At 40.4% G+C, this 16,952-nt stretch overlaps 2 protein-coding genes across 2 annotated transcripts; one reads left to right on the top strand and one right to left on the bottom strand.

Moving 5' to 3' along the window:
* Positions 1-378: 378 nt before the first annotated feature.
* On the bottom strand, positions 379-5,355 carry LOC141013291 (thiosulfate sulfurtransferase/rhodanese-like domain-containing protein 2). Its single transcript, XM_073486955.1, has 9 exons — positions 4,973-5,355; positions 2,999-3,273; positions 2,754-2,862; positions 2,464-2,583; positions 2,260-2,365; positions 1,953-2,068; positions 1,668-1,826; positions 1,317-1,455; positions 379-1,227 (listed from the first exon to the last, which is right to left on the bottom strand). The coding sequence occupies exons 1-9, from the start codon at positions 5,108-5,110 to the stop codon at positions 998-1,000; spliced, it is 1,392 nt and encodes a 463-aa protein (XP_073343056.1). The 5' UTR covers positions 5,111-5,355; the 3' UTR covers positions 379-997.
* Positions 5,356-5,426: 71 nt separating this feature from the next.
* On the top strand, positions 5,427-16,794 carry LOC141013290 (nuclear cap-binding protein subunit 1). Its single transcript, XM_073486954.1, has 23 exons — positions 5,427-5,580; positions 7,229-7,317; positions 7,454-7,554; positions 7,642-7,798; positions 7,876-7,983; positions 8,280-8,401; positions 8,534-8,603; positions 9,076-9,291; positions 9,390-9,487; positions 9,587-9,650; positions 9,750-9,860; positions 11,425-11,489; positions 11,590-11,652; positions 11,738-11,812; positions 11,988-12,091; positions 12,237-12,359; positions 12,836-12,938; positions 14,176-14,269; positions 14,426-14,529; positions 14,675-14,792; positions 14,908-15,048; positions 15,581-15,694; positions 16,161-16,794. The coding sequence occupies exons 1-23, from the start codon at positions 5,547-5,549 to the stop codon at positions 16,272-16,274; spliced, it is 2,388 nt and encodes a 795-aa protein (XP_073343055.1). The 5' UTR covers positions 5,427-5,546; the 3' UTR covers positions 16,275-16,794.
* The last annotated feature ends 158 nt before the right edge of the window (positions 16,795-16,952 follow it).

The following is a 16,952-nucleotide window of genomic DNA, read 5'->3' as shown; positions in this document are numbered from 1 at the left end:
GAGGAATTGACTGAGATGTTTCTTTCAGGGCTGATAATGATTATTAGTAATCAAGGAGACCAATATTTGGAACTGACATATATTTGTAATACAAATAAAAAATCGTTGTGTTAAATTTAGAACAACCAGCGATGGATTATCAATAAATACAACTAACTTTACTCAAGTACTGAACTTACATACAATTTTGAGTATTTACATTTTCCACTCCTCTAAATTTATTCGCTAACTGTAGTTACAAGTTGCAGATTCAGATTATTAAGTATTGATAGGCTATTTCTTGTGATGTGTAACCACTCAGATAGTGTTTTGGGCAGGACATTGAGTGAGATCACAGAGTGGTGACTCCAGACAGAAGAAGAGCTCAGAGCCAAAGGATTTCATTTTAAGGTGATATATTTTATCGGCAATTGGACACAAAAACACCAATTCTGATAATCAGAAAAAAGCTGAATGTCAGCCCTGATCAGTGTCATTCCAAGTAAGGCACACAGATGTGTTGCTGCTTGTGGTTTCAACGTGTTTAAGCAACACCTGCTAACCTGCTTTGGCCAGAGATTGCATGATCAGGGATCACAAGAAAACTGCTGTGCTATAACTGCTTTGTTATGTGCGTATCTACTTTTTTGCAGCATAATTTCAGATGATTTAAATTTAAAACGGTCAGTGAAACCATTAATATTTGGAACAAATAAAAGGCAACCCATTAATAATAATAATTGTAAAAGCACTGATTTGAAAATTAAAATAACATTTTCACACAAATACACACACAGAACTGAGCTTTCACTGTTGATGAGACATTCCCGTTTTTTGAAATTCATGTATTAAAACTCAGATTGTGCAGATGTATTCTTACATTTCTCAATAAAAGATTGATAAACAAACCCCTCAGATACAGTAAATCTGACTTAATTACCAACATTTAGATAAAAAAAAAATCATGACAGTCCGCATTTTTCATGTGGCTGCAATCACTGATCCTTCCATCCTATCGCTACACATCCTGAGGGATTCTGGGACGTCCACCAGTGCACTCGCACTCTTCTTTGTGATGCAGAACAGCGGGGGATGCCTTGCTCTTAGCCTGTCCTTTGGTTTGGCAGGTGGGGCAGCAGGCAGTGTGTCCATTCTGTCTGCAGCCGGGACAGGATAGAACCAGCTGACAGCAGAACTGGGTGGAACAGAGCTCGTACTGGTCCCAGGGATGGCTGCAGTACCTGCAGTCTGGACAGAGACACAGAATTATTTACAACTAAATGTTAGTGTTTATTAATGTTGTAATGTGCTGATAGGGCCGTCGTGCACACACTAACCTGAGATGACATCATTGTTGGAGGAGATGGCGTAGCGTTCATCAAACACAAACAGTTTCCCTCGATAGAAGCCTTCTGGATATCGCTCCAGATACTTGTGGATTCCACCTTTCAGCTGGTAAACCTCTTTACACACATCCTACAGGCAGGGTGGCAAATTAGATCTTTCAGTGTAGGCTAAAACTGTTGCAAACAATCTGTGTGCATTTTCATAAACTATTTGTTTTAGGTAACAGCTGGTCTAAGTGCAAACAGTTCCCCCCTTTGTGAGTTGTTGCATGACCGGCTAGTTCCATAGGCTGCTTCACAAAAAGAGTCCATTCTTTAGTTCACATCCACAAGTCAACTTACTTTCGACCGGAGGTAGGCAGAGCCACGCTCACAGCGAATCCCCCCTGTGCAGTACATCAAGACCTTCTTGTCTCTGAACAGTTTGATGTTCTGGTCAACGTAGTCTGGGAAGTAGCTGAACTTACGGATGTCAGGGGCCAGACAACGAGTAAACTGCCCCTGGAGGGAAAAGATTATCACAGATAATCGGTTTTAATATCATGATACTTTTATTTAAATTACATTTTTACCTTGGAGAAACTGTGCAAATAAATTGTTTTGGAGGAAAACTGATATATCACTTACAATTTTACTTTCATAAAAATTGCGGCAGTCCAAGAGGATGGTGTCATTGCACGAATCTCCTTCAGCCAAAAGAGCCTCAACTTCTTTATGAAACTCCTCCGGCTCCAGATGAACTCCTGAGAAGGAAGGGAAAAACACTTAAATTGTGAAATTAAAAGCAAAGCACATTCCTAGCAGTAACAGCATAAAAACACCTTTATAATGCTACCAATGCACATACATACAAAAAATAAAACAAAGCCATAGCATCACTGTAGTAATGGTGGAATTTTATTGTAGTATTACAATAGTATTAAACCAACTATACCTGCTAGTTGGTAGGAAATAACATCAGGATCCACTCCCATTGGGACGATTTCCTTATAAACCCCAACCCTCAGGTCTGTAAAACACTCTGCGCCGCCATCACTTGTCTAAACACACACATACACAAACATTATGTCATCTATATTTTTTTATACACAAAAGGTAAAGCTATATATTCTATCTTTTTTTTTTTTCCAAGTCTGACCTTAAAATCCTCTTTATCCATCTTGAAGAGAGGATGTGAACACATTGCATCGATGTAATGGTCAGTGGCCATGTCGGTGCCACCAACTGTTCCATTGATGCCTTCAGTCGCCACCCTCACCTGAAAAACATGATCATTATATATTTTAAAAGTAAACAGATACATTTAATTAAATGTTCCTTTTTTTTTCTTTTTTTTTTTTACAATTTTAGAAGCATGTCATTACCTGATCTGTTCTGTAAACATTCTACAATCTCCCAGCTGGAAGCAGGATTAAAGAATTTATTCACCTTGCCTGTCAAGTGGAGCTTCTCACACAAAGCTTTCTGCCAAGCACAGATGACATGTGGATCCTCCAGCTGACAGTAGTGATAATAGAGGAGAACCTTCCCTGGACCACTGAAAAGAAGAAATACATTGAGAGATATCACAATTTCTTTGTGAAAGAAATTAAACTCAATAAAATGTTTTTTTTCTTTGACTTTAAAACAATACAAAGACACAGACAGTGCGACAATCTAAATTTGACCAGTACTTTTGTAGTTGCTCCTCAGAGATGTGCCCAGCCTCAGGTATCCACACAGAAATGTCCACCGGTTCGGACTCGCGCTTGTTCAGCTGCTGTGTTTCAGGTTCTTCCTCCAGCTGGCTTAACAAACGCTCGTACGTTGCCTGTGTGAGCTGCTGTATTTCAGTATCATGAGTCCTGGCCACATGTTTGTGAATGGCAGAGTGTTCCTTAAAGGTCTGGCCACAGCAGCACCAAGATGAGCTGCCATGCCTCTTGGATGCCACAAAGGCAGCGAATGACTGTGGAGAAGAAAATGTGGCAAAGTCAAATCCTGTTTAAAATAAAAAGATCTACAGTTAAATGTGTTTAAACAGTATCAAGAGCACAGATTGTATGAGGGCTACATGATATATTGATTCAGCATTGACACCACAGCATAATTTTGCTTTGTCACATTTCAGGACAGACAGTGACAAATAAAGCAAATTAACTCAGCTCTTTCACATTTTAGATGAGGATTTTTTTTGGTTTCGCAACATTCAGGCTGAACACTAACCTTACAGCACTTGATAAATATTAACATGTTACCAAACAGTAGACTTTCTGCCACTCAGCGGTTATCTGCTGAAAATTCCTGTATTTTTCATATCACAGAATATATACAAGAAAATCATATAATATATGCAATGTCAGTTTTTGTCCAATATCACGTGGCTCTGGATTACATCATAGTTCCCAACCTTTGAAATCCATGTCTGCATTCAACTCCTCATTCAAGATTATATGTTCTAAGTTGAGAGAAGTTCAATCAAAGACTGATCTTCCCTTCTCTTTTTCTATTATCACTTTACAACCCCTTAGATTCATCTTGTGACCTTGGTGCATTTGGATTTCCAGTTTGGCAACCTCTGATCTTTGATAGAAACTTTATGCTACAGTATAAGCCATTATGTTCAGTAGTTTAGCCACAGAGACACTGAATTTTTGACAGCAGAATATTACATACTTCACACAAACATTTTTGTTAACAATCTCTTACATTATGGATTTAAGGATTTGCGACCAACACACATACTGATTAATTTTACTGTTGAAAAATAAACTTGTCAGTACTCTCTGGTGGACAAATTGTGTAATGCAACACTGTTTTAAAATATCCTCAAGCATACCTTTGTCAAAATAATAATGCAATTTCTTCTGACTTGCTAGCAGTCACATATGCCAGTACTCATATAGCTACAATAAGCTAATACCAGTCAATATATCGGCCCATTTTCGATCTAACTCTATATTGTGAATGCAATATGTACAATTTATAAATCAAAACATCTCTTTATATCTTCTTATATCTTCTTTATATCGTTTAGCATAATCTAGAGAGAGTACATATTATTTTGACATTATAATAATAATTGAATTAGGGCCAGCAGATAATGGTTAAAATAATACAGTTATATTTATTAGGTAATATATATCTTCCTTAACATCCTTGGGTCTCTTGACAGGCACTGTATAAAACCAATATATCATTATTATTATTAGTATTATTATTATTACCTCTTGATATTTTGAACTCTCCTCAAAAGAACTTCATAAATGAAATATGAACTAAATACCTCAAAATCAATATTGCAACAATAATGTAGGGACGACTATTACAGCAACTAATAACTTAATAACTATCAGGAATGTGGGTATAATGAGTAAGTGGGTGAAGGCAAGTATTAGAATAGAAGTTGAATAGTCTGGTAAGTTCAGAAAATTACCTCACTTTATTTTAATTCAGCCTTTAAAACCAGGAAAAGAAACACACTGATGCCATATAAAGTGTGTTGACTTGAGCTATTATTGACACACGTATATGACATTTATTAGTGAACCTGTTCATACTCTGAAACACAACCATGTTCTTACTAATCTGGCCATCTGGTGACAGTATTTACGGTAAAAGGCCATTTACCATCAGTCAGGTGTTCAATGTTTGTTGTTGTCACTCACCTTCCTCCTGCAGAAGCTGTAGTACCTCCTTTGTGAAGCAGAAAGTTGTTTCTCCTGTTTTAGTCCATTTACGTTAGATGTCGAAGTGTCGAGTTCCATGTCCATGAATTCTAAGCACGGTTTATCATCTGCTGCCATGTTTTTTAACAGCTTTTAAAAATGACTCTCAATTCAGTTAGCTAGGAAATAATCTTCAGCTAAGTTACTTGTTAAAATTTAGCAGCTACTTCCGCTTTGTGGACTGAGCAAGTTTGAGTAATACGACCAATCTTGACTTAATCTTGGAAAACACTAAATATAAAGTTTTAAAATGACAATATAAACATTTTACATATCTAACTCTGACCAAACGTGTAGCAGAAAATCCAGCAGTAGACTTCGGGCGAAAAAGGATGTTGCACCTTCCGGTTGACCCCATACTGCACCGGATGTGCCTCACTTGAATCAGACCGCTATTATTTTTCTGGACTAGTGTTAGCAGCCAGGCTGAAGGATCTGGAAGCTTGTTTAGCCAACTTATTATTTTGTTTCACATTCATTTTCTAGTCGAATTATCGTACATTCATAGCGGAAAATGTCCAGAAGACGCCACAGCGACGAGAATGACGGTAAGCGGTCGTTACATGTGTAAATCAGACGGTAGGCTAACGAGCGGCGGCTAGCTAACGTTAGCGTGTTTTCGGTAACGTTAATCTCGGTGCTTTCACGCATGCTGAGTTAAAGATTACTTAACGAGGCCATGTCTCAGTCTTGTCATTGTTGTCCAAAAAATGCAAAACACTTGATATGTGTCGATAATTGTTTACGCATTTGTGACTTTAACGCGAGAAGATTGAGTAAAGTGTGAAAATGGCAAGAATTAACCGGTAACGTTACGCGGTTACTGTTAGCTGCTGGGTTAGCTAGTCGACATGGGGGCGGTAACCACCAAATGATGTGATTAATACAAATAACCTAGTGAGAGTAGCTTTTATTTAGGATACTAAGCTATTTGTTTATCCTCATAATGTTAGTTGCGATCCACTGACGATGGGTTGATTCAAAAGTTTACCTATTTATGATCAGTTAAAGGGAAAAGCCACCCTAAATCAGTATTTGCAAAATCATCCCAGCTCTGACTCAAGTGTTTTACTATTCACCGACAATTAAGCTTCTCAGGGGTATGAATCTAACCCCAAACTGCGTCACTGGCTGTTAATTTAACACCATACATTTAAAGGTCGTATAATTTGGAGGACTCACACAACACACAGATTTAAAAAAATAATGGTCTAAATTAATGCAATAGAGGCGGATATATCCTGACTTTTTGTTCCTAGTATGGGACAAGCTCGGAGAACACTGAATCAAACATTTCCTCAAATGTAATTTCATAGCATGTCTTTGGTCAGCTCCTCACGGTTAAATTTGGTGAAGCCCTCCCTTGTTCAAAATTACAAAGTAAAACTTGGTTGTATGTCCTTCAAAGACCTAGGACAATTTTTGGGACATTCCTGTATTAATTTTGTTTTCCCACATTCTGACTCGAGAAACCTTGAGTTTCTGTAGGGCTCATCTAAAGTCCCAGTTTTACATTTGCGTTGACTGAGAATGGTCAGTTTAGTTTTTTTTATTTTAAAAGATGTACTGGAATGTTTTAGACTTCCATGTGAGTTTTTTTGTCTACATCTGACCTTTCCTAAGCAAGTCAAAGCCATTTCTTGTATATTATCTTTTCCATGTTTCAAAAAAAAAACATTTGCAATCCTATTCATCGGTCCACTTATCATGTAGGTGTGTCCAAAAAAGTTCAGAGAGTAAGTAGAAAGTTAAGTAAATCATAGCAGAGGACATGGAAGCAAAGGTGACTCTGTTTTTAGAGAAATATATTATCCATTCAACATGAACAACAAAAGTAGCTTGGCTGCAACCACTGCCCTTTGGCCCAGAGGAAGAAACTATGTTGGTTTCCTTGACAAATCAATGCTGCAGAACATGTTGTTGTAATCACTAAACAAACAGTGTGATAACACTGAAAAGCTGAGTCTTTAAAGCATATATGGATATGATTAGTGGTTCAAAAGTTAATAAATATCTTAGAACAATATCTGTCGGCTGCAGTCTAGGTCTTTGAGGAATATTATTAAACACATTTCAGGTGTTATTTCTGTTTTAGAGTTTTTTTTCTCCCATCCTGGCTGCCCCTGAGTTATTCTCACAGCTAATGTTTCTCACTCCACTCACTGTGATTATTTTGTTTCCTGTTTTCCCTTCCAGGAGGTCAGGCCCACAAGAGGAGGAGAACATCGGAGCCCATTGAAATTGAAGACCGGCTGGAGTCTCTGATATGTCGTGTGGGGGAGAAGGTAAAGAGTCAACACAGGCAATGTAGTTACATCAACTGTATTCTGTCTCATCTCACCCTGATTCAAATGGCACACCGTTTATCTCCAAAGGCAGAAAATCATGCATATTTCAACAGCTAAATTGCTTCATTTTTAGAGTACATCATCCCTGGAGAGCAACTTGGAGGGCCTCGCAGGCGTGTTGGAGGCTGACCTTCCGAACTACAAAAATAAAATTCTGCGTATTTTATGTGCTGTGTAAGTTCACACCAGTTCTCACCCCTTTTATACTGAAATGATCAGTGTTTGCGTGGTAGTTTTTCACTGAGTCGCCTTTTTTGGCAGCGCCCGCCTCCTACCTGAGAAGCTGACTGTGTATACTACTTTAGTCGGCCTTCTGAATGCCAGGAACTACAACTTCGGGGGCGAGTTTGTTGAGGCCATGATCAGACAACTCAAGGAGACACTGAAGAACAACTTGTACAATGAAGCTGTTTACTTGGTAAGCTGACTTTTTATTGGCAAATAAAATGGTGCTTGCACATTTTTTTCTTTTAACACTACGTGTTCTTTTTGTAGGTGCGTTTTCTGTCTGACTTGGTCAACTGCCATGTGATCGCTGCTCCTTCAATGGTGGCCATGTTTGAAAACTTTGTCAGTGTTACTCAAGAGGAGGATGTACCACAGGTAAGTAACAGGCTGGGGTGGAGTGATTCTGCTATTTTGTTTACCTCCTAAATGAAAACATTTACTCTTTAGAGTTAAAGATTAATAGTTAAAATTCTTAAATTTAAGAGTTCAGCACCAAACTTATCCCTGACCTCAAACACCAGTTTCTTGCAGTTTCTTGAAATATGCTTAAAAACATGTATGGAAATTGTTAGGGGAGGCACTATGATTTTGAGTCGGTTTGTCTGCCTTCTTGGCTCAAAATCATGTTAGATTAAAGAGTTTTTTGTAAGAGGTCTTGTTTCTGTCCTCAGGTTCGGTCGGACTGGTTTGTGTATGTAGTGCTGTCCTGTCTGCCCTGGGTCGGTAAGGAGCTTTATGAGAAGAAGGATGTTGAGATGGACCGACTTCTCAGCCAGATCGAAGGCTACCTCAAGTAACATTTCTGCCTCTTTTACCTGCTCATAAGCTATATGTCTTTTTACTTTTTGAAAACAGTCTAGTAATTTGTTCAAGGCTTTAATTAGTAAGCTCTTCCTTGATGTCAACCGTCTTTTTTAATTTCTAGGGGGCGAGTAAAGACACACGTCCCCATGCTGCAGGTGTGGACAGCAGAGAAACCCCACCCACAAGAGGAGGTGAGAGGCAGATGGAAGAACTACAGCTCTCCCTTTCATTGTTTTGAAAAGAACCGTGGTGTACTAAGATCACTTCAGTCATTATCTCTTTAAGAGTACTACAAGGAACTTAAATGTGAGGATAAAAGAATCTGAATACTTTCTGCTAACCACTGGCACCATCTTGTAGAAACATTGAGTCTTCTTCAGTAAGATCCTGTCTGTGTATCTCTCTTTAAACCTGCCTGAATTGTTAGTTGTTATCTTGCAAGATATAATTGTTAGATAACTGAAAGACTTTGCAAGGACCCACAAACTAGCCTTCATGTTCAAACACTTTTTGAACATTTGCTGCAGTATCTGATTTGACCTCATGTATTTCAGACTTAAGTGGTATTACATCAATAGCTGATGTTTTTCTTCTTGTAATTAAAGAAAGTGTGTGCCAGCTTCTATTAAAATATGACCCCCTTTCTCTCCGTCTTTCTCTCAGTACCTGGACTGCCTCTGGGCCCAGATTCAGAAGCTAAAGAAAGACCGCTGGCAGGAGCGCCACATCCTTCGTCCATACATCGCCTTTGACAGTGTGCTCTGTGAGGCCCTGCAACACAACCTGCCCCCCTTCACCCCACCGGGCCACATGCCAGACGCCCAGTACCCCATGCCCCGGGTCGTCTTCCGCATGTTCGACTACACTGACGCCCCCGAGGTACAAACACACATCAATATGTCACTGACAGTGGGGACAGGCTATGGTTTTCTGCTGTGCAGCGTCCACAAACATATGTCCTCTTTATTCATCTTCAGGGTCCAGTTATGCCCGGCAGCCATTCTGTGGAGAGATTTGTCATAGAAGAAAACCTGCACTGTATCATCAAGACTCACTGGAAAGAGAGGAAAACATGGTGGGTATCAAATGTGGTCATTTTTTAAAATTTTGTCTGAATGTTTAATCACCTGCTCAAATGTTTGAATGTTCCTGATTTTTCTTTTAAACCTCTCAGTGCTGCTCAGTTACTGAGCTATCCAGGGAAAAATAAGATTCCGCTCAACTATCACATCGTGGAGGTAAACAAGTTTTTTGACAGTTCACATCCTAAAAAAAATAATTAATTTCGAATCAGAGTCTGGTCTGAAATATTTATCTGCAGTATTTTTATTTTTCAGGTGATCTTTGGAGAACTTTTCCAGCTGCCCGTTCCGCCTCACATCGACGTCATGTACACCACACTGCTTATTGAGCTCTGCAAACTGCAGCCCGGATCTTTGCCACAAGTTGTATCCTTGATTGTTTGTGTCACTGCAGTTTATGTCAGTACAGTTTTACAAAACACCCAGATATGTCTGAACCTGGGATTTCATGGTGTGTTGAGTTAAGAGTCCCAAGCTGCGGAGGAAAAGAGCATAAAGACTCTGCACACCCAACAGATCTTCAAATAGTATTGGTGACAGAGCAGCTAGGCAACATATACAAAATTTGTTTGTATTGTAGCATTTATTAGGCTTTACACGATCAGGATTTTTGGGGCCGATCACTGATCACCGATTAGTGAGTTTAAATAAACTGATCCGATCACGTGAGGGAGCAATATGAGTATTTAAATAACTTGTTAATTTACTGTATATACTTATGTACTGTTTACTGAGTATCAACAAAAGTATTCTCAAGCATTTTTGCCAATGTTTAACAATCTTTGCCATGCCCCAAACTGGCAGATGCAAGGGTAAAACATCAATGACCTCTAGAAGGCATTCAAGGACTGGCCAGACATAAGTTCAAAGTTCAGTCAGGTTAAACCAAAATAACTTGAGACAGAAATAATGGGCACAACAACTTACTGCGTGGATCAAAGTATGCCAGCAAACGTTGAAACGCGGGGTTCTCCACAATATTAAATGGCAGGTCAGCCAGCACGATAAACTCCATAAGTTTCCTTGTGCCACCCCTTGCCTTCTCACTGTCACGGCTATATGGACGGGTACTGTCTAAAGTAGTTTGCTTTAGCATCCGTTTCGGTGTTTGTTTTTCTTCTTCCACCCTCAGTTTCTTGAATCCAGGTGCCTGATTAAATTTGTCGTGGCTTGGGTTGTGTCTGTCTCGTTCGCTTTGGGGGGGGGGGGTGTCCCACACCGCCGGCGTGTTTGTTTGAATCCAACAGCTTCAAGATTCAAAAAACTTTATTGTCCGTCACACCATGACAGGGCTCCAAACTACCTGTCGGGTTCGGGCAGGCGTGTCGGTGGTGTGGAGCTTCTTCGGAGTGGGTAGGACAGGTGGGACACAGGCCGTCTGCAATCTATGCAACGGGAGCATCTGCGGGGAGTTTCAGCACGACAATGACGTCATTGATCGGATCGGCGAATTTAGACATTACAGCCGATCTCACAAATTGCATAAAATGCAAAATATCGGCCGATCCGATATAGCCGATCAGATTAGCGGAAAGCCTAGCATTTATCACAGGGTTAACTTCATATTGCATATGCAGAGATGTTACATAGTACATCTTTAAGATATCCCACCATGACAGATTTTATCTCCGGGTCTCTGTCTGGTTGAGGAGTGAACCGCAGCATAAATCCACTTTGAATCCGCTTTCATCTGTTTCTCTTGTTTCCTGAATTCTCTTCATCACAATCTAATAAAGGCTTGAAATGATCTCAACATGAGAATTTTGTCACAATACACAGAGAGATGAGCATTTAATTGCCATCCCAACCTATTAAATTATTTAATGATATTAAACGTGTTATAGTTTAGAGTTTAAAGTACACAACAGTAAACAAAACCACAAATGTTTCCACTTGAAAAAAGGTCTTTGTCTTAACACCTGCTTGTCAGTTGGCCCAAGCCACAGAGATGCTCTACATGAGACTGGACACCATGAACACCACCTGCATAGACAGGTAATTTAACTTTTACTGGACGAGTGAAAAACTTAAGGTGAAGTAGTTCCTGTCTATGATTTAACACATCACATCTCTCCATTTTCATTTTTATTTCCAGACTAATCAACTGGTTTGCTCACCACTTGAGCAACTTCCAGTTTCGATGGAGCTGGGATGACTGGTGAGTGGACCGAAAAAGCTTTTTATAGCAGCTATTTATTGTTGTAAATAACAGTTGACAGTATGATTGTTTGTCCTATATAAAGGTCCGACTGCTTGACTGTCGATCTCGACAAGCCCAAGCCCAAGTTTGTCAAAGAGGTTCTGGAGAAGTGTATGAGGTATTTAAGCTTTAGTCACACAAGTTTAAACGTGTTCTCTCCCTATCTCTCATATTAAGTCGAAATATTGCTCATGTTTTTCTGATTGTTTCTCCCTGATAAAATGTTGCCTTTGACGCTTTAATCTCAATAGTGTCCTCTTGAACTAAAGTTGTGTTAACTCTTTTCTCTGCAGACTCTCGTACCATCAGCGGATAGTGGACATCGTCCCTCCAACCTTCTCAGCACTCATCCCAGCTGAACCCATCTTTATCTACAAATACGAAGATGAGAGCGCTTGTAAGCACGCTTATTTATCTACCCCCCCCCGAGCCACGCACGATGATTACTCTTCTGTCAGCCCTGATAATTCCACAAATCTCTCTGTAACCAGTGTAGAAGTTTGTAAATTAACTCTGAAAAAAATGTGTCCTCTGCTGCGCAGCTTCGTTACCAGGCTACCCCGTGTCCATCGCTGTGTCCAACGCCATCAAGAACCGCGCAACCAACGAAGAGATCCTGGCCATCCTCAAAGATGTGCCCAACCCCAACCAAGAAGATGATGATGGTTAGTTTCTTATTTTGCTTCATTTTGATGTCTTTATGTTATTCTGGTTCTTCTTGGAAGATAAAATAATAACTTGTTCCTGCTGAAGGTCAGTGCTGCATCTTCTTTGACTTTTTCTACGTGAAAAGAGGAGCTATTTCATTTTTGTCTCTAAATACACAAAAATCTAATTTTACGTAATGTATGAAAGTTCGTAAAGAATCAGGGAGGAATAAGCAATGGCATTAGTCATTCGTTTGGCTGAGAGGCCTTCAGTAATCATCTTTAAAACATTTGATATCAAACTGTACTGAAGACATTACCTCTCAGTGGGTGGATTACACAACCTCTGTTTCGTTCACCAAAAAATCTCCAATTTTATGGCTCCAAATGAGAATGACATTTAGCTGTTAAATGAATATCATTTCAGCCTATTGGGTAAAAAAAAAAACATTTTCACCCTCATTACTTTTATTCCCTTCTCTCTCTATTTTCAGATGAGGGGGAGACTTTCAACCCTCTGAGGGTCGACGTGTTCCTGCAGACTCTGCTCCATCTGGCTGCCAAATCCTTCAGTCACTCATTCAGTGCCCTCGGCAAGTAAGTTCACCACAAATTTGCAACAAACTGAATTTCTGTCTTTTCTTGGTTTTCTGCCCTGACAACCACTAACAAGCTGACAAACACACACCTTAAAAACTGCTTCTGCTCAGAGTCTTGTACAACAGTGGACCCCCCCGGAGCTAACAGTGACACAGCTCTCATTGCAGGACTTTTAACGTTAACACAGCAGCGCACACCCCCTTATTTTGTTATTCACGTACACGCTTTCAAATTGATTCATTCATTAGTTGATACTCCTAACTTTTTAGAATGAAAAGGTTGCAGATCAATTATCTTAATTTCCACTTGTCTCATTGTTTTTCAGCAGATTAACGCTGGGTTCAGACAGAACGCCGAAGCGCCGCGATTAGCTGCGAAGCGCCGAGGAGCGGAGCCATTTTCGTTTCGGCGCCCATGTTAACCAATTGTGTCGTTCACATAGGAAGCACCGCGGCGCTCTGCTCCGCTGCCGGTGCGCGCCGTGCAGCGATCGTTTCGGCGTCTGGTCTATTTTTTCCGCATGCCACGGACGAATGTGTCAAGCTGGGCAGGAAGTCAAACAAAGCAACAACGAGAGAATCCGGTCGATTTTCAAAATAAAACTATTTTCAATAATTTAACACCCCGATTGACGTGTGTGTGTGTGTGTGTGTGTGTGTGTGTGTGTGTGTGTGTGTGTGTGTGTGTGTGTGTGTGTGTGTGTGTGTGTGTTCAGAGCACGAGATGAACACACACACAAAAGAGAGAGACAGACACAGAGTGGCCGGGAGACCTGGGGGTGGGGTGTCAAAACATACACACGCAAACAGACAGTGAGAGAGAGAGGCAGAGAGACGCCGGAGTTGTTGAAGATGGATGATGTGAAGTTGATTGTGGAGGTGGAGAAGTACAGGGAGTTGTATGACCCCCAGCATACATTCTACAACGACAGCTCCAACGCTGTGACTACAGAACAGCCGAGGAGCAGAGCCGCTTGCCAACCGGCACGGAGAAATTCGTGTCTGGTGTGAACAGAAGGGCTGTGGCTTGCGCGAGAATTTCCGAGCGCGGCGCTTCGGCGTCCTGTCTGAACCTGGTGTAAGGACCCACATTAATGGTTTAGCGCTAAGTAAAGTGGAGCAAAAGACTGAAAATAATGCCCCCCTTTTCTGTTCATACATGAGCATGAATACAATCAGGTTTTGTATTGAATGAATCCAGACCTTTTGGCCTCACCATCCTCTGATTCCTCCAGGTTTCATGAGATCCTGAAGAACCTGACAGAAAGCGACGAGGGCAAACTGCACATCCTCAAGGTGGTTTATGACGTGTGGAGGAATCACCCGCAGGTACACACAAACAGAACAACTTTAATTAGACAGGAAGAGATTCAAACCTGAAAAACTTCAGTCATTCAGTGATGGAGACAATGTGGATGTTTTGTTTTGTAAAAATGTGCGTTTTGAATGTGGAGTTTGGTGTAATGTGTCTTTGCTGCATTACAGATGATCGCAGTGTTGGTGGACAAAATGATTCGGACGCAGATCGTCGACTGTGCCGCTGTCGCTAACTGGCTCTTCTCTCAGGATATGGCTCATGAGTTCACCAGGTGAGATGTGAGAAATCAACTGGACATCAATCAAAAAATAAATTCAAGGATATAAAAAATGGTGCAAAAATATTTGTATATATCCTGTGAATAGTGTGTTTTCTCTCTGGCTACCTCTTTAAAATACTCTCTTATCCTCATCTAGACTTTTCATCTGGGAGATTCTGCACTCGACCATCCGGAAGATGGACAAACATGTCCAGAAGATCCAGCAGGAGTTGGAGGAGGCCAAGGACAAACTGGAGAAACAGCAGCACAAGAGGGTAACTTGATCCAACACATCATGCTCAATTCAACTAATAAAGGAATTCACTTGAAATGAATCAGCTGGTTTAAGAATGAGGTTAAAGGTTAATGTTTGTGTTTGTTGGCCATCAGAGGGACAGTGGTGACGATGAAGACATGGACAAGGCCAGCGAGGATGAGGAGGGTCAGTTGGAGGAGCAGATCGAGAGGCTACAGGAGAAGGTGGAGTCTGCTCAGAGCGAACAGAAAAACCTCTTCCTCGTCATCTTCCAGGTACTGAAGGCTGTCCGAGCGAGGAATCCTAAATCTAAAGACAAGTACACCAGGATTTTAGAAGGTCTTTGTTCAGTTTCTCAGAGCAACGATTGTAGAGAAGTTGTAGCTGCCATAAAATTTGTGAAGCTTCAAAAAAAATTCAGCATTTTAGGAAAAATCTCCTGAAACAATTTTGAGTGTAAACTTGTACAGTGAGGTAGGACGCTTTAATGGTAACTTTTAAATGGAGAAAGCAGCCGTAGTAACAATTCTAAATTAGGTTTGTACTCTGAGTTGAAGGTAAATATGTCTTGATGATAGTGACCGCAGGATACCGTAGACATTTGGCATGTGTATGTTTGTTTTGTCATAAGTGATGCTGAGTCTTTCTGCAAGGTTACCATTTTTGGCTGTGCCCCATTTTTTTATTGTTTTACACAGCGTCCCAACATGTTTGGATTCAGGGTTGTGACATAGAGACGTTGATACATATATGAGCCCTGTTTATTGCAGCTTTAACACACATGTAACATGTTGTTTTTCCTCTCAGCGCTTCATCATGTTGTTGACGGAGCATCTGGTTCGCTGTGAGACGGGCAGTGTCGACATCAGCACGCCCTGGTACAAAAACTGTATCGAGCGGCTGCAGCAGATCTTCCTCATGGTAAAACATTCTCACACATACACACATGGACACAGACACACACAGAGGTGGAATAAGTGCTCAGATTTTGTACTTAAAGTAGTAAAGAAAATATGCCTAAAGTACCAAAAGTAAAAGCAATGAAGTTGTTTAATAACCATATATAGTTTCTCTGGTGGGTAGCATGTAAACTCCTTCTCAGGAATCAATCAAATTTTATCTTAATCTGTAATATTATATCATAATTTACTTGACAATACACATATATTGTATTATTGAAGGGTAACTCCACCAATTTTACACATTACAGTGTGTTTACAGGTCCAAGTAGTTAGTTTAAAGCCTTTTGTGGCTCCAGAAGGAGCTGCATGTAATCTGATAAATTGCCCCCAGTGATGTCAAGTATAGTACTTGAGTAAATGTACTTTACTTTCAAAAAGTCTGTTTGTATCCTCTCGATGACGTGACGTCTCTCCTCGCTCTGCAGCACCATGTGACCATCCAGCAGTACATGGGAACCCTGGAGAACCTGCTGTTCACTGCAGAGCTCGACCCTCACATCCTGGCCGTCTACCAGCAGTTCTGTGCCCTGCAACTCTGAGAGAGAGAGAGAGAGAGACACACACACACACACACACAGAATCTGATGAAATGAAATGTGTACCTGTGTTCACACAGTACCTGTGCTAAACCTACACATGAGAAACTACCAGCTCTTGCATCAAGAATCTCCCCATTACTGTTTTTTTTGTTTGTTTTTTTTTTTTTAGTTTTTGTGTTTGGTGCCATTCGAAGTGAGGATGTCTTTCAAAGTAGGAATTCAAACAAGAGTCTGTTTGACAAATCCTGTCATTAATTTGCTGTAGTCTTCTTTCTTTGTTTTGTTTCTTTGCTTGGTTTTGAATTTTGTTCATTTTTACATCCTGCTCGTATTCTTATGAATGGGTCTTTTTAAAACTGTTAGAACTGTCTGAGTCCAGACGGAGCCGGAGAAATGATCAGAGGAGAGGAGAGGAGATTTAATGTCGGCTCGGGTTGATTCTGAATCGAGAGAGCGCTCTACTTTTTTATATTTGTTTTATGTGGAATTGGGAAAGAATTAAAACTCTCCAGAGTCTTTATCTGCCTGCGTGTTTGTGTCTCGTCATTTTCTCCTCCTCAGCCTCCTCCTGGTGCAGATTATCTGAAGATACCTAACATAGAGGAATCCAGATAATCCAGAAAACGTGTTTAAAATCTCTTTGGGCATCATGGGAAATAGGTGTCAGGGAATTTGTTC

This window comes from Pagrus major, chromosome 18, assembly GCF_040436345.1.
Source record: "Pagrus major chromosome 18, Pma_NU_1.0".
Lineage (NCBI taxonomy): Eukaryota > Metazoa > Chordata > Actinopteri > Spariformes > Sparidae > Pagrus > Pagrus major.
The sequence above is the reverse complement of the archived record's forward strand: the minus strand, read 5'-3'. Positions and strand labels throughout refer to the sequence as shown.